The sequence below is a fragment of the Xyrauchen texanus genome, chromosome 19, assembly GCF_025860055.1.
Source record: "Xyrauchen texanus isolate HMW12.3.18 chromosome 19, RBS_HiC_50CHRs, whole genome shotgun sequence".
Lineage (NCBI taxonomy): Eukaryota > Metazoa > Chordata > Actinopteri > Cypriniformes > Catostomidae > Xyrauchen > Xyrauchen texanus.
Window position 1 is genome coordinate 8,186,366 of NC_068294.1, and position 26,956 is coordinate 8,213,321.

General features: G+C 42.3%; 1 protein-coding gene across 4 annotated transcripts in view; it reads left to right on the forward strand.

Annotated features, from left to right (window-relative positions):
• The window catches only part of LOC127659461 (storkhead-box protein 2-like), a 119,542-nt gene that overhangs the window by 78,915 nt on the left and 13,671 nt on the right, over positions 1 to 26,956 (forward strand). For 3 of the 4 annotated variants that reach the window (XM_052149297.1, XM_052149299.1, XM_052149298.1), the window contains exon 2: positions 15,079 to 15,231. In XM_052149297.1, the coding sequence (XP_052005257.1) occupies positions 15,079 to 15,231 (153 nt within the window). Of the gene's footprint in view, positions 1 to 7,693; positions 7,836 to 15,078; positions 15,232 to 26,956 lie in introns of those variants that run through there. The other variant, XM_052149300.1, reaches the window with a different exon arrangement.

The following is a 26,956-nucleotide window of genomic DNA, read 5'->3' on the forward strand; positions in this document are numbered from 1 at the left end:
ACACTAAATGAAGATGAGGGAGAATGAGATCTAATCATTGTCATTGATATGCACTTTTATATTTAGATTTGATTTACAGTGATACATAGTAGCTTAATAAAAAAAAAAAAACATTATTTAACTTCATATATTTTTACTATGAAGTTAAAAAAGATGTGCAAAAACTACTCCACTTATTTGTTAAAAATGTTTTAATATTGCATGATACAAAATTATTACTTTGGGACCCAATCAGGTTTATTTTTATAATACTGAATTATCATCATTATTTTGTGTATTAGATTTGTTTTATTTAAACATAATATATTTATTTCCTATTTACTTCACCTGAAGCTTTTATTTTGACACTTCACATGGAGCTTTTATTTTGACACTTCACCTGAAGCTTTTATTTTGACACTTCACCTGAAGCTTTTATTTTGACACTTTCAAAGTTGTGCAGTGTGTAGTTTACAATGCTCCGCATGTGGTGAAGTTCTGTTGTCCACTCCTTTTCTGTTATACTGTGCTGCCTTTGTAGATTTGTTTAATAATTTGTAGTGGTTACGTATTATGTAAATACCAATTAGGTATTGAGGCAGAGTGCAGGCGCTTCTACAGTGACCTGTTCACCAGCAAGGTCCCCGTCCCCCCACCTAACCTTCAGGTCGACCAGCTGCCACCCATCCTGCCAGTGCTGGAAAGCGAGGTCCGACATGCAGTCGAGCAGGCACAGGCGGACCGGGCGCCCGGCCTGGACGGCGTTGAGATCGACCTGCTTAAGGCCGGCGGCCACTCACTTTGGACAGCCATGGCAGCCTGATTCAGCAGCTACATGGCACAATGCCAAATCCCCAAACAGTGGAAGACGGCCAAGACAGTACTGCTGTTCAAGACGGGCGACCGCGAGCTGCTCAGTAACTACCGGCCGATCACACTGCTGTCGGCCATGTATAAGATCTTCACCAAGGTGCTGCTCAACCGGTTGGCCAAGCAGCTGGATGAACAGCAGCCCGTCGAGCAGGCCGGATTTAGATCTGGCTTTAGCACCATGGACCATGTGCAGGTACTGAACCAGCTGCGGGCCAGGGAATATAAGATGCCGCTGGTCCTGGCCTTCGTCGACTACGAGAAGGCCTTCGACTCGATCGAGATCAAGGCCGTACTGCTCGCCCTCCAACAACAAGGCATCGGGGACGAGCATGTGGCCCTGCTGCAGGAGCTGAACAGCAACTGCGCCACTACCATCACCCTGTTCGACCGGCCGCTTAACATCGAGGTCGGCCGCGGGGTCAAGCAGGGCGACACCATCTCGCCCAAGCTTTTCACCGCCTGCCTCGAGCAAATTTCCGGCAGCTCAACTGGGACGAGGTCGGCATCAAGATCAACGGCCTCTGGCTCAATCACCTGCGCTTTGCCGACGACATCGTGCTGATAGGCTGCTCGGCAGTCGATGTACAGCAGCGGCTCGACCAGCTCAACCAGGCTGGCGCTCGGTGCGGCCTCAAAATCAATCTGGCCAAAACCAAGTGGATGCGCAACGACCAGGTGGCCGACACTACCCTTCATGTCGGCCAGCACCAGCTCCAGCAAGTCGATAAATACATCTGCTTGGGCCAGGAGCTGACTACTGACCACAAGATTGGTCGAGAACTGGCACGACGACGCCGAGCTGCCTGGGTCAGCTTTGGCTCAATTGCCGAGACGGCCACTAACAGAGCCATCGACCCGGACATCAGGGCCGCCCTATTCAACAGCACCGTCCTGCCGGCCATGCTCTACGGGGCCGAGACCTGGGCAACGACGGCGGCCGACTGACAAAAGCTGGCCGTGACTGAACGCGCAATCGAGCGCCGCATGGTCGGGGTTAAAAGGATCGACCACGTCCGCAACGAGCAGCTGCGGGCCATGACCAGGGTGGCCGACGCGGTGGACCTGGCCAACAAGGCCAAGAAGCGCTGGGCTGGGCACCTGATGTGGCGGACGGACGAAAGATGGACACGCGAAGTCACCGTCTGGTTGGCGATCGACATCAAGCGGCCATGCGGGCGCCCTGCAACACGATGGCGCGACTCGCTACGACAAGATCTGGGACACAATTGGATGGGACTCGCCCAGGACCGACAGACCTGGGCAGATCGTTGTGGTCTGCGCTGACCACCTTTGGCCGGCGAAGACAGACCGATTCTGGATTCTGGATACGTATTATGTAAGTTTGGAATTGTGTGAATGCGTGGACATTTATTTGTTTCACGATGAATGATAGTGAAATTAGTCTACTGATCTGCTTATTATGAAACTTAATGTCCAAATAAAGAGTACATTAAAATAATTGCAATATTGCTTAATTTTATACCATAAGCCAAATCATCACGATTATATTGTGAATATTAGATATATTGCCTAGCCCTAATTGAAATCACAATTTTTTTCATGGTATGGTTGACATTTTCATGGAATTGCCCAGGAGTAAGTAAGCCAACAAGGTATTTCTTGCTTACTGTTCGATGAATACTGAGGAATCAGACTTACTACTCCATTGAGATAATGTTTTTGGCATACTATATATTAGGGATGTATGGATATTCGGTCATAGCACATTTCTCTGCATTACAAGGCCATTGCAACTAAATGTCTTCTTCAGGTTTTATCGGAACGCATAGCAATGCCACATGCAAGTTAAGAAATTATTACATAAATATTAAACAATAGTAAAAATGGTACTGTTTTATAACAACAATTATAATTATTATAATTATTATTAATTTTGTTGTTTTTATACAAATATATTTACGTAAAAATTTCTACACTTTTTATGAGAACTCAAGTGTGAACACGCCGTGTGCATATCGGTGGGCGGGGCTTTAGGCGAGACAATTGAGAGAGAGAGAGAATTGAAGAGACATGGACAGGATTTTTCCAGCTTTAAAAATTTAGGCAAATTCAGTGACATTCATCTTGCAATGAATTTCATGAACTTCAATTATGATTCTCATCTGACGCACATTTGTGTTTCATGCGAGTGTCACGTGCAACAAGCTTCCCTTTATTTGTGCACCAGAGGAGAGTGCCGAGCGGAATAACTCAAGCTACAAAATTCTCTTGATATCGCGGCGCAGACCACAAAACTTACCTGACTCATTTGAATTGTACTGGGTTTTTTTGGAGGAAGTCAATCATTCTAAACTAACTGTGTTATGTACCAAAATAAAGGGGTTTTAAACTGGACATCAACACTTAAGGTTTTGGTCATATCGCAGAGCCCTGGTTCAGTGATCATTTTTGTAAATCAAATCTTTTAACCAGTAGGTGGGAACAAATGAATGTCTTCTATGTGTTATGATTGAGTCATTAAACCATAGATAAAGAGTCAATCCCTACCAAAACAAACCTAATAATACTTTATTAAACTTGATATGTCTAATGGGAACCCTGTCCATATGGTAACAGCTGCAAAAATCAGCTTTTTACAACATGGGGTCAATTTTGATTTCATGTTAACCAAGTATTTTCTATTGATAATTGCTCTTTAAGGAGAGCGGCTGCTCACTTATCCCCAGCAGATTGACAGAAAAAGTATTTCAGTTTAAAGAGAACAAGATCTGAAAGATCTGACACATTAGACGGAAACTAAAAGTGAATTCCGGAGTGTTTAAGCATCTTAAAGGTTTTCCCCACAAATGACAACAAGCATAGCTATCAATTGGTGAACTGCTGTGCATGGCCATACTACAAACTGACCCCACTGAGTCCCACTCTAAAGTGTAATAAATGAAAAGCTCTGGTCCCTGACTCTTGTTTCTGATGGACTCTGCTATGTGCTAGTGGTGTGATTTTGGAGGAGTCACACACGTTCGCTTGTTGATTTGTTGCTGTGGCATCTGGTGTCTGCTGTCACATATCCTGACATGAAACACCACTGTGCCAACAGCACTATGCTTTTCCTGTGTGTGTGTGTGTGTGTGTGTGTGTGTGTGTGTGTGTGTGTGTGTGTGTGTGTGTGTGTGTGTGTGTGTGTGTGTGTGTGTGTGTGTGAGCGTGTATTTATCACTTTGTGGGGACCAAATGTTCCCATAAGGATAGTAAAACCCGAAATTTTTGACCTTGTGGGGACATTTTGTCGGTCCCCATGAGGAAAACAGCTTATAAATCATACTAAATTATGTTTTTTGAAAAGGTAAAGATGCAGAAAGTTTTCTGTGAGGGTTAGGTTTAGGGGTAGAGTTAGGTTTAGGGGATAGAATATAAAGTTTGTACAGTATAAAAACCATTATGTCTATGGAAAGTCCCCATAAAACATGGAAACACAACATGTGTGTGTGTGTGTGTGTGTGTGTGTGTGTGTTTACAATAGAGTAGTTGTCTTTTGCTTTTTAATACAGTTTTTATGTAACTTTAATTTTAGTAACTAATTGGTGTGCACAGAAATGTGTTATTTTAGTTAGATTTATAGGACAAAGCTGTCTAATTTGGCTATTAAGTTTGGAATTCTCGATTTATCAAATTCACAGAATATTTCCATTTGAAGTCTTGGTTGTATGAGACAAGGTCCCTACAGTGATTCCAGGCTAGTGGTTTGTGAATTACGTTCTCTGGATCATGTTTTGCGGCAAGCTTACATTTAGATCACAACAACATTGTAACAGTTGGTTGATTTTTAGCTTGCAATTTTCAAGCTCTTTAAACTTTTAATATCAAGAAAATGTAAATGGTGCTTGCTTGTGCAAAGGTTACAGTGGCAATGCTAGCTGTGTATCACTATTCAATGGTTGTATACACGTATTTCTGACTATTAAACGAGTGATCGATCCAAACCGTGTCATTGCGTCCCTCTCCTGAACAAACCTATAGTTTCTCCACTGAATGATGATGTTTGTAAGGATCAGAGATTATTGTGTTCCCTGTCGCTATATTAAATGATCCTTCAAGACTACATGAGGTTACACCAGCATCACATAAATAAGATTTCATGACGATTAAGTTTGTTATACTTATCAATATCCCACTCCTGAAAACAATTTGACAAGTTTTGATCATTAATATAGGAAATACTCAATGTAGTAACATAGAAATCCCTTTATTTTTTATGTATAGAGCCGCTGTGTTGTCGCTGTAAACACGCTTCCAATGTGAAAGCCATGGCGAGTCTGCAGCCGTAGATACGATATAGTTTGGCACACGGCTTGCTCAAGCTTGCGATGTGAAATGGCCGTTAGTCCAAAAGTGTGCACATTTACAGAAATATTGTATTGATTCTCATATTCTCACACTGTTGTAACAACTCTATTATGATTGGCAAGGTATTTGCCCTAGATAATGTGAAATTGTCACGTTTACCATTCTGCATTCATGGCACTTTTGCTAATGGCTAATGCTAAATGCAGTCATCATCAAATTTCAAATAGATCATTATCAGACCTGAGGCTTTTAGCTCCATTGTGTTTCTATGGATCTACCAGGTCAGTGTTATACTGTATATTATTTCATTTAAATATGTTATGGAAAAAAATTGCTGATCACTCTACAAGAAATTTGAGCTTTTCTGAGAAGTTTCAAAGATGATGCTGGCAATGCGCTCAACTGAACCAAAGCAGGTTAATGGTGATGAACATCCTCCTCCCGGTGTGGACTTTTTTTTCCACTCATGTCAAACCATTTTTATTGACTACTCAGACTACTGTTTGATTCAAAAAGAGCCTCCAATGACATTCATTAAAATTATTTCATTACTGTTCCACAAAGATGATAACAGCATTTGCTAGCGAGTCCTTATATGGCATTTTCATGGGCGTGCATTATGATAATTGTGAATGAACGTGCACACGCCCCATATTTATATAACATACATACGTTTAACAAATCTGGGGAGTACGAAGCGTTTGTGAGAACGAAACGTTTGTGAATATGGCATTTTATGCACAAATTACTCAGAATTTCTCATGAAATATTCATGAATGAGACCCATTGTATTTTAAGTATGTCCTTTTTAGGCTTGTGCTCAAAAAAAGGGAGCGCAATGCAATTTAAAAATTGCATACTCTTTTGCCAACTAAATCACATCTATTTGTAGCCTATTTGTAAAAGTGGCTATTTATTTTCTATTTTAAGTAAATGGATTATAGTCATCATTGCTTTGGTCTTTAGCATGATTTATCATTAGGAATTGACTCGCAATGTGATTAATTGCTCCTAATTCTGTTTTGTACGGGGTCTTTTTTAAGTCAGGCCTGGGAACCTGAATTCATTATGGGGGCCAACAGCATGAGACAGCAGATCCTGTGTTTCTGAATAAAGCCTCAGCCTCTTTGTGATTCCCCAGCCCCCCTGATCTCACAGCCCCTCATCACATTAACCTTTTCTAATACAGTACATTCACCACTGCCATGCCGATACACATTCATAGTTTACTTTGACAGAAGATGGAAGGACGTTGGATTAGGATGTAGACATGATGGCATGTGGCACATGTTTTGTGCGGAAGGTTATCATTGAAAACTATTGTGAAAGTGAAATGTAGTAAAGGGAAAAAAGTTAAAATTTTCAGTCTTTTTCTGTTCAAGTAGATAGGTGCAGTATTTTTATGCCACTTGTATCCATACATAATAGCATAATAGCTGACTGGGAGTGTTCCAGAGATGGCCCCGAGTTTGGATATGTTCAATGATATAGAAATAAAACAAACAATATTTTGACATTTAAAGCCACCTTTTTGTCCTGTCTAAATACTTTGTCGGCGGCCATAATATATGCATATGATTATTAATACATAATTAATAAATTATCTAAATAATAAAATGTATTTTATATTATATTCAGAATTATTTAAATTATTATATACTAAATTATGTTTATTTTAGAACCTTTCTCAGTAAAAATATATATGTGATTAATTTAATTAATTAATGGGTACATCAGGTAATTAATTAAATAAAAACATTTACTCACTGTTAGACAGTCCTTTACTAAAGGATGAAAACTAATACTAAAACAAAATAAAAAATAGTCATTTTCCAAATATTTAAACTAAATAAAAAAAAATTACAATTAAAACTAACAAACTAAACTGCAAATCAATATACAAAAAATTAATTATAAATATAAGTAAAATAATAATACCTTTTATTTGAAATGCACTCCTACACAAATGCACTATGATATTAATATACACACACACACACACACACACACACACATATAATATATATATATATATATATACATATAACACAGAAAAATATGCACAACACTAGTAAAGTTAAATAAAAGGAAACTCAGAATATACCATAACCCTGAGGTGGTGTATCCCAAACCTCGGTCTCTTTGACCAATAGCCAGTATACGGCTCTGCTCTCTAATTGGATAAAAAAGCAGGAATCACCTTCACCCACAATGCATTTCTTCTCACACGTGTTCATGTCTTTTGTGAATAAGTGTGTCATAGGGTTATACTGTTCTTTCACATCCCAACAACTGCTTTGAGCCTCAATCCCTTTAAATATGAATTAACAGATCGTCATAGTCGGAGAAACTGAAGCCGGAGAGAGTGACAGAGACATATTATGGCTTGTGGAACAGGCACAAGGTACAACAGGGATGCGTTGCCATAACAACCTTATGGACCGCCCACTAGATTGTGTCAGTGGGCATTCCTGGGAGTGAGCAAGTGTGTAAGAAAAAAAACACAGTGCAAGCTCAGCCTCAATGTGATTGGTCACACCTCCCCTCTCTTTGTGTGGACCAGAGCATGCTGGGTAAAGACCCTGGAGTGAATGCTCATTTGTCTGTGAAAGCCTCTCAGAAAGATCCTAAAGACTTGCTAGGATTTTAGGAGCTGGAGCCCCACAGAATTAACCAAGGTAGAGCACTATCTCATTCTCTCTTTCATTGCAGCCGTCTGTGTTTCTGCTGCGTGTTCGTTTTGCGAGCTGTAATTAGGCTGCATGCCGTCGTGTTGTCAGAATGAATCACAAAAGAGGGGGTGGGGTTGATCGGGTGGTGTTTGGACAAAGAGCCCAAGCTGTGGGGGATTGTTTACTACGGCAGCATCAAGCGTGAGCACGTCTTTTGCGTACCTCCTCCATTATCGTCTCTCCGGCAGCTCTGTTCAATGGCATACGCCATACGCCTCCGGGGCAAAAAGCATTAATGTCTGCAGATTCAAGGATGGCTGTCTGCGAGCACAGCTGCATCTTTTATCTCTCGTTTTGGTCGGCCACTATCTGTCTCTGAATCATGTCATTGTTGATTTTGGCATGGTTGTATTTCGCTAAACCTTTCGTTTAGCAGTTCATGCATGCATTGCATTCAGTCTGTGATGCAGCTGTTGCAGGAGGGATCATATAAACTGACTTTGTTTTCAACCACAGATCCCGGCACTTGTGTCTTTCCCCCCCATCAGCCATCAGGCGAGCCCCCTGCTCTGGGCCTACTGTTTAGAATGGGGAGGGGGTGGACTAATGCAGCAGGACAGTCTGAAAATGTCTGCCACGCTCTACCACCCTCACTGCTGGGGTTAAAGCTGACAGCACTGTCACATGTTTTCCATTTTGCTTCTGATAATGCTGCTCTTTGATGGTGGTTCAGTGCATGTGAGATCACTTTCTGGTTTCCTAGCTATCTGTTAAAGTTTCCACGGTTCAGTTGTCATTTGTTTTCACCCAGTGCATTTGAAAGTTTAATGCAATTATTTCTGTTTCGAGCTGTTCAAAGTGATGAAAAGCCCAAATGTCTTTCAGATTTCTGATGATTTCTGTGACACCACCGTTGCGGCATCGTGAATGATACAGTGATGGGATCAGATGGTAATACCGTAGTACTTTGATATATATATATATATATATATATATATATATATATATATATATATATATATATATATAACATGGTCCTGAATGATTACCATTTTCAAATACTATAGTATTTACATGGTACTCCAAGCAGTGTTCCCAAGCTCATGGAAAATATTGAAATATCAGGGCATTTTTAACATTGGGATTTCCAAGCCCAGAAAAGTCATTGAAATTGATTACATCTTAAAAATCATGGACAAGTCATGGAAATTTAAAGACAGAATGCAAATTTTTCTTGTTTTCCTCTGCCTCTAAAATCTCATCAGTTAGATTTTCTCTTTTTATAGAGGAGAGTGTTTATAGTGAGCAAATCATTCTTTTGAGTCAAGGCCACAACGATTCACAAATCATTCTGAATGATTCATTAGCAAATTGGTCTGATTAAAAACAATCAACAATCCCAAATGACTGGAATGTTAATGGAAAAGTCCTTGGTCAAAAAAGATAGGAACCCTGTTTAAGGTACATCAAAGAAGACCATGTTATTACCATGGTATCATGTGCATAAAATAATGAAATTACTTGGGCACCATGCCAATATTTATATTATATGTATACATTATATTATAAGTCTGCCTTACAAAATTGTCTCACTTTCTACAATTATTGATACTATTGTCAAAGCATGGGATTAATGTATTTTTGTTGACAGTAGTTACTTATCACAGTTCTGTTGTAGTAACAATAACTGTAGTAACTGCAAAAGTTATAAAGAAGTATAGACGTTGTTTTGTTGTTTTGGGCATGGGCGCCTGCAGGATTTGATCTGAGGGTATGCAGAGAAATCTGACTTAAGTGTAGCTACCCTTATTTGTAGGGAGGTCCGGGGTCATGATTTCTTTTTTTTTTTTTTTAAACCATTCAATTCTGGTGACTTTGTGAGAAGCATTCATTTTCTCTGTATTTAACTTGACACTGCTTCTAAACATACAGCGCTCCTTTAAGAGGTGCTAAAAACAGTAAAAGTTCTGCTCGAGCTGACGTAAAATCACGTTCCGTGTGAACAGCCCCTCATTCTCATGACACAGCACTAGCTCTCAAAAAGGCAGCATTTTGTTTCAGTTGATTGTACACACTTGATTTTTGAAATAATCTCAGAGAAAATGTTTCTCAGGTCAGTCGGAGCACTCATGGCCGCACAGCTGCAGGCGCCACTGATTTTGGGTGGTTGTTATGTGGTTTGATTACTGTGGTGGTATCATGATGGTAATACCGTAGTATTTGATATATACCATGTTACTGAATGATTGCCATATTCACACACCATTGTATTTACATGATACTCCAAGGTGCATCAAAGAATACCATGTCCAAAAACATTGTAATACTGTAGTACTTTTTGTGCTTACTACAATTAGTAATACTACAGTAATATTATAATATGTTTTGATTCATTTCTATTTTGATCGCAGTTTAATTGCAATAATAAAAACTGTAGCAACTGCAAAATTGTGGCAGTAATTATGGACGTTGCTTGGTTGTTGTTAAGTTGTTTTGGGTGGTTTCTGTGTGGTTGCTTTTCACAAGATCAGGCTCGAGCCCCTCCTCTAATTTAAGTCTACGGGGTTTTTTCACATGTTTTTTGTGACAATTGTAAGTCCAATCACTTAGAAAATGAATAGCACACCTCTGTTAGTGTTCATTTAGTGCTACCAGGGTGAATGATTTTCTATAAATCTGCTTTGTAATGATATGTATTGTGAAAAGTGCTATACACATAAATTATTAAAAAAATAATAATTTTAAGGGCTATAAACTGATATTTGTTACAAGTGCCAATATTAAATAGTTACCTAAATGAGCTATTATATTTGATCTAACCCAAAAAAAAACTACTTTCGTTGGTGCAGCCTAGCCTAATTTGTCAGGTTGATTTAGATTAAGTTAAATTTTTACGTGATTTCAGATGATTTGGATGTTACCACATGAAGCACATTTTTTAGTTTACCAGACAGAACGTTTTTGAAGGTGTATTTCACATTGTGTATTTAAATAGACTACCCGTTTGCGGTTCTGACCATATAACAGAACATGGACCCTGTTTACACGTGGTCGCTTAAATGCGTCTCTTGTGATCACTTGTGTTCAGAATTTGTCGGAAGGGTCTCTGATTTCATAACGACATTCATCAATCACCATGTTATTGTGTTACTGCATGATAATAAACTGCAAAAAGTCATAAAAGAAAAAGAAAGTGCAAGTAAAACTGGCGAACTCTATCTCCCAAATTCAATCTCGGCACAAACGACATGTGGTCACATGCGTTTTTGACTACCTCCATATGTGTTTTTTGTGATTTGATCACAAAACATTTTGCACCCCGTTTACACCTGTATTAATGCTGACCACATTTGATCGGTTCACCCGAAACATGTCTTAATACCAGGTGTAAACTGCCAGCATTAGTCGAAACACACAATGTCAGTTTGTTGCAGATGTTTGAGTTTCGGTGCTAATTGTAATGCGTTGAGCTGCTGGTATCCTGCTGTTGAATGCTATCAACACCATCACAAACAAGCATGGACCATCAGAGAGATCAAAGGCTTGCAGACTCACTCAGGAAGTAGAGCACAGAACCTCCCCTTTGTCCTCTATCTTTTTTTTCTGGAACAAGGCCTAGTTTGATCTGTATATGCCATTTAAGCCAAAGTATACTTAGTCAGTTAGAAACAAAAATAGGTATTGGCGTTTTAGTGTCATTGTTTTACTCCCGCTGGAACTCATATTTTTGAGAAGTTGTTTTACATTCCATTAATTTAACCCTAGTTAATTGTGTTTTCTAAGACAAGCATCACTATTTACTATTGCTCATGCTTAGGGTTAGGGACAAATCCATAACCACAAGTATAACAATTTTGTTTGAATAATACCTCAAATCATGTTGTTTGTTGAGGGGAGGTGTGCTTTTTGGAGAGAAAAAATCCCATAGACTTACTTTAAAGGAGGGACTGGAGCCATATCTAGAATAGCATACACTGAGAAAAATGTTAACTTAAAAATGTGCTTCATATGGGGGCCTGGGTAACTCAGCGAGCAATGACGGTGACTACCACCCTTGGAGTCGCAAGTTCAAATCCAGGGTGTGCTGAGTGACTCCAGCCAGGCATCCTAAGCCAACCAAATTGGCCCAGTTTCTATGGAGGGTAGAGTCACATGGGTTAACCTCCTCGTGGTCACGATATAGTGGTTCTCGCTCTCGATCTCATGTAATGGCTTCCTCTGAAGTGTGTATTACATCAGCCAGAATCAAAAACTTTAGGATCTGGATCAAAAGTTCCTCTGATTCACAAATCATGACAGTCAGTCTGTGACAATCCAAGCAGGCGATCCAGGCCGTTTAAACTGTCAGGAGATTGCAGCCTGCGCTGGATTCGCACGAGCGCGTGAGTGCAACATTAAAGTAAAAGCGCTTCATGTGTGCTCTAAGTAAATGGCTTATTCACTGTGCATTGTGTGTGCAATTGGCTTGATTCAGTATGTTTAGAGAAACAGAAATCAGAAGAAACTACAATCTACCATGTAAAATACAATATTATTTTTTTTATTCCTTTTTGCAAAGTTAATGGTTTGTTTGAAATTGAGTAAATAGTGCGAAATAAGAGTTTATAATTATTTAATTTTTTTTAGCAATTTTATGTTTGTTATTTACTACATTAAATTGTGTCATATATCAGCATCGTATCAGCCTATTAGCCACCCTGCTCTCTGGATATCATCACAGGCCTTTTAAAAAAAACATATCAGTTGATCACTAGTAGTAACATCTAAATCAACTGGTTTGATTCAAGTAAAAAATATCACCATCACTGAATCAACCTGATTACATAAGTTTAGCAGCTTAAAAGCCTTTTCACAACAAACACTTCAGTCACTCCTCACACACCCATGTCCCACATGACATGAGAAGTATATTTGGCACTTGTAAATCGAGATGAATATCATAAGGTTGCTGCATCGCCTGACGGAAATGCGTACAGACGTGGCTGGCATGAGAATATAAGATGTCCTTTAATTTGACAAAGAATAGGCATCGATGTTTATGCATTGAATCAAAGACAGCGCATCGTTAGTGATTAAATTGATGGATCGTTACACCCCTAGTGTTAGCATGTTCTTGGCAATTTTAGTAGTTAAATTCCTGCAGTCTCTGGATGCTCTGAAACAATACATTCAATATTTAATGAAAAGAAATGATAAAACATTCAATATCTCTTCATACATTTTGACAGTTTTTGAAATATTTCTTGTTGCTTTGTACTCAAAAGGCATCATTAGTGAGGGACAAATGTGTGTGGAAAACGCTTTGGTGTTAAGGTGCTGTAAGCGATTTTCCAATTCTGGAATTTCCATGAGCTGAGCCGTTGAATTTACCACTCTTTCCAAAACCCTGCACATCAAAGATATCATTGAGACTAACACTGAGCAGAAAACCGTTATCCAACAGTTGTCAAACACAACAGTAGCGAAACAGCACCCTCAACTGACAACTGGGATGAAAATTATGGCTTAAAAATGGCATTATGCTTAAATAATTCACTGCAACTACAATACTATGAGAACGCGCAAAATGATTGACAGGCAGAATGCATCAGAGACCGTGGCCCATGGACACAGAGACCAGTGAGATATCTCAGGACACTTATTTAATTCCTATCTTTCAGGGATTACGAAAACTTTTTGCGTAATTTTCCATGATAAAAAACACATACATTTCCTTTTAGAGGACAATTTTAGGGACATATATGCAAAATTGACCAGTGATTAGTTTTTCTCAAAAGTGCTCACAGTTTCAACCTTGTTCCTTGTGAAAACCACTTTGTTTAGGCAGACTGGTAAAAGCTTGTGTACCACGACTCTGAGAAGTTCGGTAAAGCCATTAATTAAAAATTAAGCCATAATTTTGGAACTGGTGATTACAGCCAGCTCTGTACCATATGCATCAGACAGTCAGTGAGCGAACTGTAGGTGGTCTGCGGGCATACAGTCTGTTATTTGCTTATTATCATGTACGGATTATATGATTATAGTCATTGTAACAGGTAAAGGAACAGCAGGAATAGGCTGTACAATCAACATAAACTTTTAATGCATAAATTAACTTAAACAATTCATTTAAATAATCATAAACAGACACACAAGCCATGTGGCCACATGCGTCTCTCTCTCTTGAACCAGCGTCTCCGGCTGCCCCTTATCTCGCTCTCTCACTGATCAGCTGAGTCCGTACCGGCCGTGCTCCATCATGGCCCGGCCACGCCCTCCTCATTGTCACTATCATGTAATCTCAATTGTGTGATTTATGTTTTGCAGATCCACAAGTACAGACAGTTCATTCTCTACATTTTTGGAATATTTTGTTTCACACTTGGATGAGGTTTTTCTTGTTTGTCCCCTTACAACAGGCTATTCTTTATTGTGCATTCTGTGTCTGTTAAATATTGAGACTGTATTTACAGTCAGTACAGCCACTGTAAGCTGTTGTATGAACAGCACAATTCAAGAGTTAGCAAATACGGTAATCAATCCCAAACACTGACTGCCATGGACCTGTGCAATACTCACATGTGCTTTTTGTTCTAATCAGCTTACTGATGTACTTTACTGGCCAGGAAGGTGTGTAACTGCGTTTCTGTCCTCGCTTTGCCTGCCTGATAAGCCTGATTTGGATCCTAAGAGCCAGAGATCCATGCTGAGCTGCTTATCCAGGTGCCAGGTCCTGCTGGCTGGGAGCTCTGCCTCCTCTGGTTGCTTCTTCCAGAGTATTTGCCTGAGACTTGAGCACCAGATGTTCAGTGCTATTTTTGGGTGAGATCTTGTACAGTTTTACACAATTTGGGACTGTCGCGATAAGTCGGTAGTTTAGGATGATCATGTTGTGTCAAGAGCTGAGATTTGATTTCAGGAGGTGAAAGGTCAAATTTGTCATTTATTTTGCAACACTTTTGTTGTGTTTGGACCTTTGGCCAAAAACTAAGATTTAAAAACTTTGGCTATGTAACTTCGGAATGGAATACCGATTTATGACTTGGTGAATACTGCACATTATATACTGAAAAGGGTTGCGTTTCAGCTTTAGGACAAAGTCTAATTTAACACCAGCAAATGTGACCTTCCATATTAAAAGCTATACATTTCTTCCTCGTCCACTACAGAATGTCATGCCACCTGTTCCTCACTTCGGAAACCCACCACTACAAAATTTTTCCCACACAGAGTTAACCTTTGACCTCTGATCTTTGTGCCCCTACAGGTGATGTGTCTCCCATCAGCATGTCTCCCATCAGCCAATCCCAGTTCATCCCGCTGGGAGAAATCTTGTGCCTGGCCATCTCTGCCATGAACTCCGCCCGGAAGACTGTCACGCAAGAGACACTCATCGAACACCTAGCAACATGCTTCCCAGGTAACGTTCCCTATCAATGATAACTCAAAACATCAGTGTGTCTGACTGAAAATCTTTCAAATGCCATTTAATTACATTTCCTTTATTAGTTTATGGGAAACAATGTTTATGCAGGTGATAGTTCAGACTATAAAATTTTATTGGGTGAGACAAATTTGAATTTATTTTTTTTCACCAGCCTACCAAAACGGATTTTTAGTGTAGTCATTTAATAGTTTTTGGTGGTCTAAAAAGGAAAAACAGGGTTGAAGGCAATAAGTTATTTCATGTTTTCGAAAAAGTTTTTTCAGCAGTGTGTCAATGTGCTTCATAGATGATAAATGATTAGTGGTTAGTAATGTGAGGTTCTAGCATTACACTGAATGTTGTCTGTTAGACACCGATGAATGCTGGTACCCAATTATTAATTATACAAATCCTTCTCAATTGATTCCACTGCTTGTTTTTGAAGTGTGGAAACTTTGTCTGAGCTGATGTGTCTTTAGATTCCTTAATGGATTGTTTGTGGGTATGATTATGTTTGCTTGGCCAGGTCAGTATAAATAGGCTACACTAAAGCAATAAGCTGTGTGCTACAGTGATTTTTTTTTATCTTTAAGGGGTGTTTGCATGAAGCCGAGTGTGTAAAACCCTCTTATCCTTGGTACAATCCATGTTTTTTTTTTTAAACAGTTATAACAGAATTATAATCATTTTAATTTATTACTTCATTGAATTGCCAGTGGACTGTTTATAGTTGCCATCAGAAGCATCGCTAGGTCAAAATATTTGGGACTCGAGCTCGAATGATTTTGGTCCAGCCCTGAATGTTTTTGTTTGGAATTGCAGGTGTTTGAGTGGAACTGAAGCAGAAGTTAAGTAAGTTTTTATTATTGCTATGGTTTCCCTGCTAAGTTAATGATATTCATCAGCCGTTTGTCACTTTATACATGCTAAATATGCTTCCTCATCTGAAACACATGAGATTGAAGTCTGATTTTCGTGCTGGTATTGCTCGAGCCATCACAAAACCACTCACGTGAAACTGCGGTTATACTTTCGCCTGGCACTGCTGCACGTCTTCTGCACTGCTCTCAACAGCCCAAGGCATTTATACTTGACGCAAGATAGTTGAATTCTTCTCAAGACGAAGACTAGGCTTGATGCTCTTACTCGTCTGGGCTTCCCTCGCTATCTCTGTACTTACCACAATACTATTGCACCCATATTAATTGTACTCAGAATTGTCTTGTTTAAAATGCTATTGAGGAAATCAAACATCTCAAATGGCTAAACAGCACTGATCTTACCTATTCTTATGGCACTGCACTGTAAATATAATGGAAAGTAAAAAGGCTTTAAAATCTGGATCTCAACAATGTATGAATTAATTATTTCATTTTACATTTATTTAGCGCTTTTCTAACACTACACTCATAGCACTTTACACAGTGAACAGGGGACTCTCCTCCACCACCACCAGTGTGCAGCATCCACCTGGATGATGCGACGGCAGCCATAGTGCCCCAGTATGCTCACCACACACCAGCTATTTGTGGAGAGGAGGGGGTAGAATTATAGAGCCAATTAATGGAGGGGGATTATTAGGAGGCCATGATTGAGAAGGGCCAATGGGGTTACACCCCTACTCTTTACGAGAAGTGCCTTGGGATTTTTAATGACCACAGAGATTCAGGACCTTGTTTTAACATCTCATCCGTATGATGGTGCCTTTTTTACAGTATAGTGTCCCCATCACTGGAGCGTTCGGACCCACACAGACCACAGGGTGAGCACCCCCTGCTGGCCTCTTTAACACGTCTTCCAGCAGCACACTACACGACTTTCAAAGACGTCGGATCATGGTACCGTTCATATTACACAACAGTCTGTCTTGTCATGGAAGTCATGGCGTTTTCAAATTACACAAATCCGCGACAGGGGTGAACACATTACAAAACATTTCACTATTGACGAATCCCCGACGACTCCAAATTACGTTTCACAACAGAGTACACGCAATAAGTGATACGAGATACGAAAACAAATGCATGATCATATGTTATGCATTTCAGAATATGATGTGTATGTTTTTAATCATATATTTTATTTGTCCTACTGTAAAATCTACCTATTTGCTTACCTGACTGTCCAAGAGATTTGGCAAGTTCTCTCCAACTCTTCTCTTTCTCCACCCGGTTGTGGTACAGTTCAGAGGAAACATCGACTAGGCACTGGTGCTCCTGCCAATGTTCCACAAATTTCAAAACATATTTTGCATTGCGTGATTTTGAATCGCAGACAGGTCCAGATATTTAACATTCTAGATATCTCGCTGACATCATCTACCAGCGTCTTTGATAGTTCATACATTGCGATCGTTGCTCACGGGAGCGAGCCGTGATGTGCCTACGATTTCAGAATGATTCAGTGAGAATCGGGCTTAAAATCGTGTAGTATAAACTCTGCATTAGTTTTCCCCAGGAGGTCTCCCAGCTTAGCTTCAGTATTGAGCTACAGGGTGATGTAAAGCTTCAGGGTAAAGTAATCTACTCATGGTTACAGTCAGAAAATTATTCAAATCTCATTACTAATCTCATAGAAATAAGGCATTATTTAAATTGTTTGATTTCATATATGTAGCACCTTAAAGTAAAAGTTAAAGTAAAGTAAAGTTAAAGTAAAATCTGTGAAAAATTTAAAATGTTACGTCTAAAGATGCATTTTTTTCCCATATTTACTGTCACGTTCCTGTGTTGTCTGGCCTATGTTCTCCGTTTCACCTATCACATTCCATGTCACATTCCTTGTGGTCCGGTCCGTGTTTTCTGTTTCACTCAGCACGTCAAATTCCATGTCACGTTTTCCTTGTTGTCCGCCCCGTGTTTCACTGTCTGTGTATAAAACTACAATTCCCACAATTCCTGGCCTCTCTCACTGCCTGCACTCTTCATTGGTCTCATCTGTGCCCACGCCTGCCACGGCCAGCGAGCCAGAGCCCTCGCCGACCCCAGTCTGCGAGCCAGAGCCCTCGTCAGCTACGGTCAGCGAGCCAGAGCCCACGCCTGCCCCGGCCAGCGAGCCAGAGCCCACGCCTGCCCCGGCCAGCGAGCCAGAGCCCACGCCTGCCACGGTCAGTGAACCGTTAGCCCTCGACCGTTCCTGAGCCAGCGCCTGTAGCCTCGACCGTCCCTGAGCCAGCGCCTGTGGTCTTGTCCGTCCCAGTGCCAGTAGCCATGACCGTCCAAGAGCCAGCACCAGTAGCCATGACCGTTCAAGAGCCAGTGCCAGTAGCCGTGACCGTCCAAGAGCCAGTGCCAGTAGCCGTGTCTGTCCAAGAGCCAGTGCCAGTACCCGAGCTTTCCAGAGCTCCGCCTTCCGAGCTTTCCAGAGCTCCGCCTTCCAAGCTTTCCAGAGCTCCGCCTTCCGAGCTTCCCAGAGCTCCGCCTCCCGAGCTTTCCAGAGCTCCGCCTCCCAGGCTTCCTAGAGCTCCGCCCTCAGAGCTTTCCAGAGCTCCGCCTTCCGAGCTTCCCGAGCTTTCCAGAGCTCCGCCTTCCGAGCTTTCCAGAGCTCCGCCCTCCGGGTTTTCCAGAGCTCCGCCTCCCGAGCTTCCCAGAGCTCCGCCTCCCGAGCTTCCCAGAGCTCCGCCCTCCGAGCTTTCCAGGGCTCCTTCCCCCGAGCCTCCCAGGGCTCCGTCTCCCAAGTCTCTCGAGCCTCCCAGGGCTCCGTCTCCCAAGTCTCTCGAGCCTCCCAGGGCTCCGTCTCCCAAGTCTCTCGAGCCTTCCAGGGCTCCGCCTCTTGAGCTTCCCGAGCCTCCCAGGGCTCCGCCTCTCCAGTCTCTTGAATCTTCCAGGGCTCCTCCTCCCGAACCTCCCAGGGCTCCGCCTCTCAAGTCTCTCGAGCCTCCCAAGGCTCTGCCCCTCAAGCCTCTCGAGCCTTCCAGGGCTCCGCCTCTCGAGCCTTCTAGGGCTCCGCCCCTACAGCTCTGCCCCCAGAGACTCCAGAGCCTCCCTCGGCTCCGCCTCCTAGGCCTTCCTCGGCTCCGCCTCCTACGGCTCTACTCCCCGAGCCTCCTATGGCTCCGTCTCCAGAGCCTCCTATGGCTCTGCTCCCAGAGTCTCCAGAACCTTCTAGAGCTCCGCCTCCCGAGCCTCCTACGGCTCCGCCTCCCGAGCCTCCTACAGCTCTGCACCCCGAGACTCCAGAGCCTCCCGAGCCTCCCTCGGCTCCGCCTCCTACGGCTCTACTCCCAGAGACTCCAGAGCCTTCTAGGGCTCTGCCTCCTGAGCCTCCTATGGCTCCGCCTCCCGAGCCTCCTACGGCTCTGCCCCCAGGAACTCCAGAGCCTCCCAGGCCTCCTAGACCTGCCCCTGTCTTGAGGCCGCCTCCCACGCCTCCTAGACCTGTCCCCGTCTTGAGGCCGCCTCCCAGGCCTCCTAGACCTGTCCCTGTCTTGAGGCCGCCTCCCAGGCCTCCTAGACCTGTCCCTGTCCTGTGGCCGCCTCCTGGGCCTGGACCTGTCCCTGTCCGATGGCTGCCTCCCAGGCCTCCTAGACCTGTCCCGGTCTTGTGGCCGCCTCCCAGGCCTCCTAGACCTGTCCCTGTCCTGTGGCCACCTCCCAGGCCTCCTGGATCTGTCCCTGCCCCTTGGACTGCCCTCTTGCCCTTGTGCCTCCGTGGACTGCCTAATTGCCCCTTGTGCCCCCTTGGTCTGTCTCCGTGTCCCTTGTGCCTCCTTGGTCTATCTCTGTGTCCCTTGTGCCTCCTTGGTCTGTCTCTGTGTCCCTTGTGCCTCCTTGGTCTGTGTCTGTGTTCCTTTGTGCCTCCTTAGTCTGTCTTTGTGTCCCTTGTGCCCCTCTGGTCTGTCTGTTTTCACCCTTGTCCAGCCCCCCTCTCCTTTAACCTCTGTTTATTTTTCGTATTCTGTTGTTTCTTAGGACCGTCTGGAATCCGATCCTTTTGACGGGGGGCTATGTCACGTTCCTGTGTTGTCTGGCCTATGTTCTCCATTTCACCTATCACATTCCATGTCACATTCCATGTTACATTCCTTGTGGTCCGGTCCGTGATTTCTGTTTCACCCAGCACGTCAAATTCCATGTCACGTTTTCCTTGTTGTCCGCCCCGTGTTTCACTGTCTGTGTATAAAACTACAATTCCCACAATTCCTGGCCTCTCTCACTGCCTGCACTCTTCATTGGTCTCACCTGTGTCTCGTTTAGTCGTCATTGTGTTTGTGTATTTAACCCGGTTTGTTTCACCATTCCCCTGTCGGTCTTTGATGTTTGTGGATGCCTGTCTCCGTGCTCCCCCTGATGTTTAGATATGTGATTTGTTACTCGGTTGCTAGGGTAACCCCATGTGGTTGCTAGGCAGTTACCATAGTGATACTTATGAAGTCTCCTTGCCATCCTGAGTGAAATAAACCAACCCAGAAATCTCTATGTTTTTCTGATGCAGAGATATGTGATTTGTTACTTGGTTGCTAGGGTAACCCCATCTGGTTGCTAGGCAGTTACCATAGTGATACTAATCAAGTCTCCTTGCCATGCTGATTGAAATAAGTCAACCCGGAAGTCTCTATGTTTTTGTGATGCAGAGATATGTGATTTGTTAGTGGGTTGCTAGGGTAACCCCATCTGGTTGCTAGGCAGTTACCATAGTGATACTAATGAAGTTTCCTTGCCATCCTGATTGAAATAAGTCAACCCGGAAGTCTCTACGTTTTTGTGATGCGGAGATATGTGATTTGTTACTTGGTTGCTAGGGTAACTCCATCTGGTTGCTAGGCAGTTACCATAGTGATACTAATGAAGTGTCCTTGCCATCCTGATTGAAATAAGTCAACCCGGAAGTCTCTACGTTTTTGTGATGCAGAGATATGTGATTTGTTAGTCGGTTGCTAGGGTAACCCCATCTGGTTGCTAGGCAGTTACCATAGTTATAATAATCAAGTGTCCTTGCCATCCTGATTGAAATAAGTCAACCCGGAAGTCTCTACGTTTTTCTGATGCAGAGATATGTGATTTGTTACTCTGTTGCTAGGGTAACCCCATCTGGTTGCTAGGCAGTTACCATAGTGATAGTAATGAAGTCTCCTTGCCATCCTGATTGAAATAAATCAACCCAGAAGTCTCTACGATGTTCTGATCCAGAGATATGTGATTTGTTATTTGGTTGCTAGGGTAACCCCTCCTTGTTGCTAGGCAGTTACTATAGTGATTATAATCAAGTGTCTTTGCCATCCTGATTGAAATAAACCAACCCAGAAATCCCTATGTTTTTCTGATGCAGAGATATGTGATTTGTTACTCGGTTGCTAGGGTAACCCCATGTGGTTGCTAGGCAGTTACCATAGTGATACTTATGAAGTCTCCTTGCCATCCTGAGTGAAATAAACCAACCCAGAAATCTCTACGTTTTTCTGATGCAGAGATATGTGATTTGTTACTTGGTTACCATACTTGTGATTAGTTACTCGGTTGCTAGGGTAACCCCATCTGGTTGCTAGGCAGTTACTATAGTGATACTAATCAAGTCTCTTTGCCATCCTGATTGAAATAAGTCAACCCGGAAGTGTCTACGTTTTTGTGATGCAGAAATAGGTGATTTGTTAGTGGGTTGCTAGGGTAACCCCATCTGGTTGCTAGGCAGTTACCATAGTGATACTAATGAAGTTTCCTTGCCATCCTGATTGAAATAAGTCAACCCGGAAGTCTCTACGTTTTTGTGATGCAGAGATATGTGATTTGTTACTTGGTTGCTAGGGTAACTCCATCTGGTTGCTAGGCAGTTACCATAGTGATACTAATGAAGTCTCCTTGCCATCCTGATTGAAATAAGTCAACCCAGAAGTCTCTACGTTTTTGTGATGCAGAGATATGTGATTTGTTAGTCGGTTGCTAGGGTAACCCCATCTGGTTGCTAGGCAGTTACCATAGTTATAATAATCAAGTGCTCCTTGCCATCCTGATTGAAATAAGTCAACCCGAAGTCTCTATGTTTTTCTGATGCAGAGATATCCCTGTGATTTTGTTAGCTCCTGTTGCTAGGGGTAACTCTCCATGCTGGCTGTTGAGTCAAACGAGACCACCCCTTGTGTTTGTATGACACTTCTATCCGGAGATATCCCTTTGATCTCTTTCATTAGAAGTCTATGGGACTTGTTGCTAAGGTGCTCTAAATGGTTGCTAGGGCGTGGCTTGATAGCTTTGCAATGATCCTGAGAGACTGATTGGTCGTCTGAGTAAAAAGAGGCAGGCCCCTTGTCTCTATGACACTGTGATCCAGAGCTATGTTTAATAAAAAATCCCTATTTCATGGGCCGTCCTACACCATTGTAAGTCAATGGGGGCAACTTTGGGCAGCTCCTGCCCCCCAGGGGTGCAGCTTTTACCCCATACTGAGGTATGCTCTTACAGAGCCTGGCAGCCTCTTCAAATGTGGCAAATCACACGTTTCTGCGAAATCCTCGCTCGGAGCTGTGACGCGTCAAAGTTTGTCTCAATGTTAAGTCTATGGGATTTTTCGGCCGCTTTTTGCCCCTGGGGCAAATACCGCACTCCGATCGCTTATAAAAGTCATAGCACACGTGTCATCAATAGGTCGTTCGATTTGACACCTCATTCGTGAGTCTACGCCAAACGGTGCGGGACGAGTTAGGTGCCAAGTTTTGTTACGGAGATATAAAAATAAAAATAAAAACTAGATGGGTACATTTCCTGAAGAAAATGTGAGTGGTGCTTGCCGTGGCAAAACTCGTCAAACAGCATGTTGTAACTTGAAAATAACAAAAATTATGGTCATAAATAAACCAACCCAGAAATGTGTACTGATGTTCTGGTGCAGAAATATGTGATTTGTTACTCGGTTGCTAGGGTAAGCCCGTGTGGTTGCTATGCAGTTACCAAGGTAATACAATACATGGCTCCTTTCCATCCTGAGTGAAATAAGTCAACCCGAAGTCTGTAGTGTGTTCTGGTGCAGAGATATGTGATATGTTGCTCGGTTGCTAGGGTAACTCCATCTGGTTGCTAGGCAGTTACCATAGTGATACTAATGAAGTCTCCTGGCCATCCTGATTAAAATAAATCAACCCGGAAGTCTCTATGTTTTTGTGATGCAGAGATATGTGATTTTTTACTCGGTTGCTAGGGTAACCCCATCTGGTTGCTAGGCAGATACCATAGTGATACTAATCAAGTGTCCTTGCCATCCTTATTGAAATAAGTCAACCCGGAAGTCTCTACGCTTTTCTGATGCAGAGATATGTGATTTGTTACTCGGTTGCTAGGGTAAGCCCATCTGGTTGCTAGGCAGTTACCATAGTGATACTAATGAAGTCTCCTTGCCATCCTGATTGAAATAAGTCAACCCGGAAGTCTCTATGTTTTTGTGATGCAGAGATATGTGATTTTTTACTCGGTTGCTAGGGTAACCCCATCTGGTTGCTAGGCAGATACCATAGTGATACTAATCAAGTGTCCTTGCCATCCTTATTGAAATAAGTCAACCCGGAAGTCTCTACGCTTTTCTGATGCAGAGATATGTGATTTGTTACTCGGTTGCTAGGGTAAGCCCATCTGGTTGCTAGGCAGTTACCATAGTGATACTAATGAAGTCTCCTTGCCATCCTGATTGAAGTAAGTCAACCCGGAAGTCTCTATGTTTTTGTGATGCAGAGATATGTGATTTGTTACTCGGTTGCTAGGGTAAGCCCATCTGGTTGCTAGGCAGTTACCATAGTGATACTAATGAAGTGTCCTTGCCATCCTGATTGAAATAAGTCAACCCGAAGTCTCTACGCTTTTCTGATGCAGAGATATGTGATTTGTTACTCGGTTGCTAGGGTAACCCCATCTGGTTGCTAGGCAGTTAACATAGTGATACTTATCAAGTCTCCTTGCCATCCTGATTGAAATAAATCAACCCAGAAGTCTCTCTGATTTTCTGGTGCAGAGATATAGTTACTGCTAAACGGTTGCTAGGGTACTCTGTGTAGTTGCTAGGAGTGGCTTGGCAGCTGCCAATCATGAATCTCCAAAGGCTGCTTGTCAGTATGAATGATATAAACCAACTCCCATGCCTCTGTGACATTCAGAATGGAAGATATCCCTCTATGGATTTTGGTTGTTAAGGTGCTCGACAATGGTTGCTAGGGAGGGGCTAGGAAGTGTTGAAGTGATGCATGATTGGCTGTTTGCTGTCCCGAGTCAAACGAGACCACCCTTGTGTTTCTATGACACTTCTATCCGGAGATATCCCTTTGATCTTTTTCAATAGAAGTCTATGGGACTTGTTGCTAAGGTGCTCTTAATGGTTGCTAGGGCGTGGCTTGATAGCTTCACAATGATCCAGAGAGACTGATTGGTTGTCTGAGTAAAATGAGCCCACCCCTCGTCTCTATGACACTGTGATCCAGAGCTATGTTCAATACAAATCCCTATGCCTTTTCATTTCATGGGCCGTCCTACACCATTATAAGTCAATTGGGGCATTTTTGGGCAGCTCCTGCCCCCAGGGGTGCAACTTTTACCCCATATTGAGGTATGCTCTTACAGAGCCTGCCAGCCTCTTCAAATGTGGCAAATCACACGTTTCTACGAAATCCTCGCTTGGAGCTGTGACGCGTCAAAGTTTGTCTCAATGTTAAGTCTATGGGATTTTTCGGCCGCTTTTTTGCCCCTGGGGCAAATACCGTACCCCGATCGCTTATAAAAGTCATAGCACACGTGTCCTCAATAGGCCGTTCGATTTGATACCTCATTCGGTGGGTCTACGCCAAACGGTGCGGGACGAGTTAGGTGCCGAAGTTTTGTTAAGAGATATAATAAAAATAAAAATAAAAGTATAATAAGTATGTGAGATTACAATAGTGATGCTTTGCAAGCACCACTAATAAGTATGTGAGATTACAATAGTGATGCTTTGCAAGCACCACTAACTAGATAGGTACATTTCCTGAAGAAAATGTGAGTGGTGCTTGCCGTGGCAAAACTCGATCAAACAGCTGTTGTAACTTGAAAAGAACAAAAATTATGGTCAGTAAATAAATCAACCCAGAAGTCTGTACGATTTTCTGGTGCAGAAATATGTGATTTGTTACTCGGTTGCTAGGGTAAGCCCATGTGGTTGCTATGCAGTTACCAAGGTAATACAATACATGGCTCCTTTCCATCCTGAGTGAAATAAGTCAACCCGGAAGTCTGTACTGTTTTCTGGTGCAGAGATATGTGATTTGTTGCTCGGTTGCTAGGGTAACCCCATCTGGTTGCTAGGCAGTTACCATAGTGATACTAATGAAGTCTCCTTGCCATCCTGGTTGAAATAAATCAACCCAGAAGTCTGTAAGATTTTCTGGTGCAGAGATGTAGTTGTAGCTAAACGGTTGCCAGGGTACTCTGTTTGGTTGCTAGGGAGTGGCTTGGCAGCGGCCAATCGTGAAAGTCCAAAGGCTGCTTGTCAGTATGAATGATATAAACCAACTCCCATGCCTCTGTGACATTCATAATGGAAGATATCCCTCTATGGATTTTGTTGATAAGGTGCTCGACAATGGTTGCTAGGGAGGGGCTAGGAAGTGTTGAGGTGATTCATGATTGGCTGTTTGCTGCCCCGAGTCAAACGAGAGCACCCTTGTGTTTCTATGACGCTTCTATCCGGAGATATCCCTTTGATGTCTTTCATTAGAAGTCTATGGGACTTGTTGCTAAGGTGCTATAAATTGTTGTTAGGGCGTGGCTTGATAGCTTCACAATGATCCCGACAGACTGATTGGTCGTCTGAGTAAAATGAGCCCGCCCCCTTGTCTCTACGACACTGTGATCCAGAGCTATGTTCAATACAATATTCCTATGCAATTTCATTTCATGGGCCGTCCTACACCATTGTAATTCAATGGGGGCAACTTTGGGCAGCTCCTGCCCCCCAGGGGTGCAACTTTTACCCCATATCGAGGTATGCTCTTACAGAGCCTGCCAGCCTCTTCAAATGTGGCAAATCACACGTTTCTGCGAAATCCTCGCTCGGAGCTGTGATGTGTCAAAGTTTGTCGCAATGTTAAGTCTATGGGATTTTTCGGCCGCTTTTTTGCCCCTGGGGCAAATACCGTACCCCCGATCGCTTATAAAAGTCATAGCACACGTGTCCTCAATAGGCCGTTCGATTTGATACCTCATTCGTGGGTCTACGCCAAACGGTGCGGGACGAGTTAGGTGCCGAAGTTTTGTTAAGAGATATAAAAATAATAAGTATGTGAGATTACAATAGTGATGCTTTGCAAGCACCACTAATAAAAATAAAAATAATAAGTATGTGAGATTACAATAGTGATGCTTTGCAAGCACCACTAATAAAAATAAATATAATAAGTATGTGAGATTACAATAGTGATGCTTTGCAAGCACCACTAATAATAAGTATGTGAGATTACAATAGTGATGCTTTGCAAGCACCACTAAAAAATAAAAATAATAATAAGTATGTGAGATTACAATAGTGATGCTTTGCAAGCACCACTAAAAAATAAAAATAATAAGTATGTGAGATTACAATAGTGATGCTTTGCAAGCACCACTAATAATAATAATAAGTATGTGAGATTACAATAGTGATGCTTTGCAAGCACCACTAATAATAATAAGTATGTGAGATTACAAAAGTGATGCTTTGCAAGCACCACTAAAAAATAAAAATAATAAGTATGTGAGATTACAAAAGTGATGCTTTGCAAGCACCACTAATAATA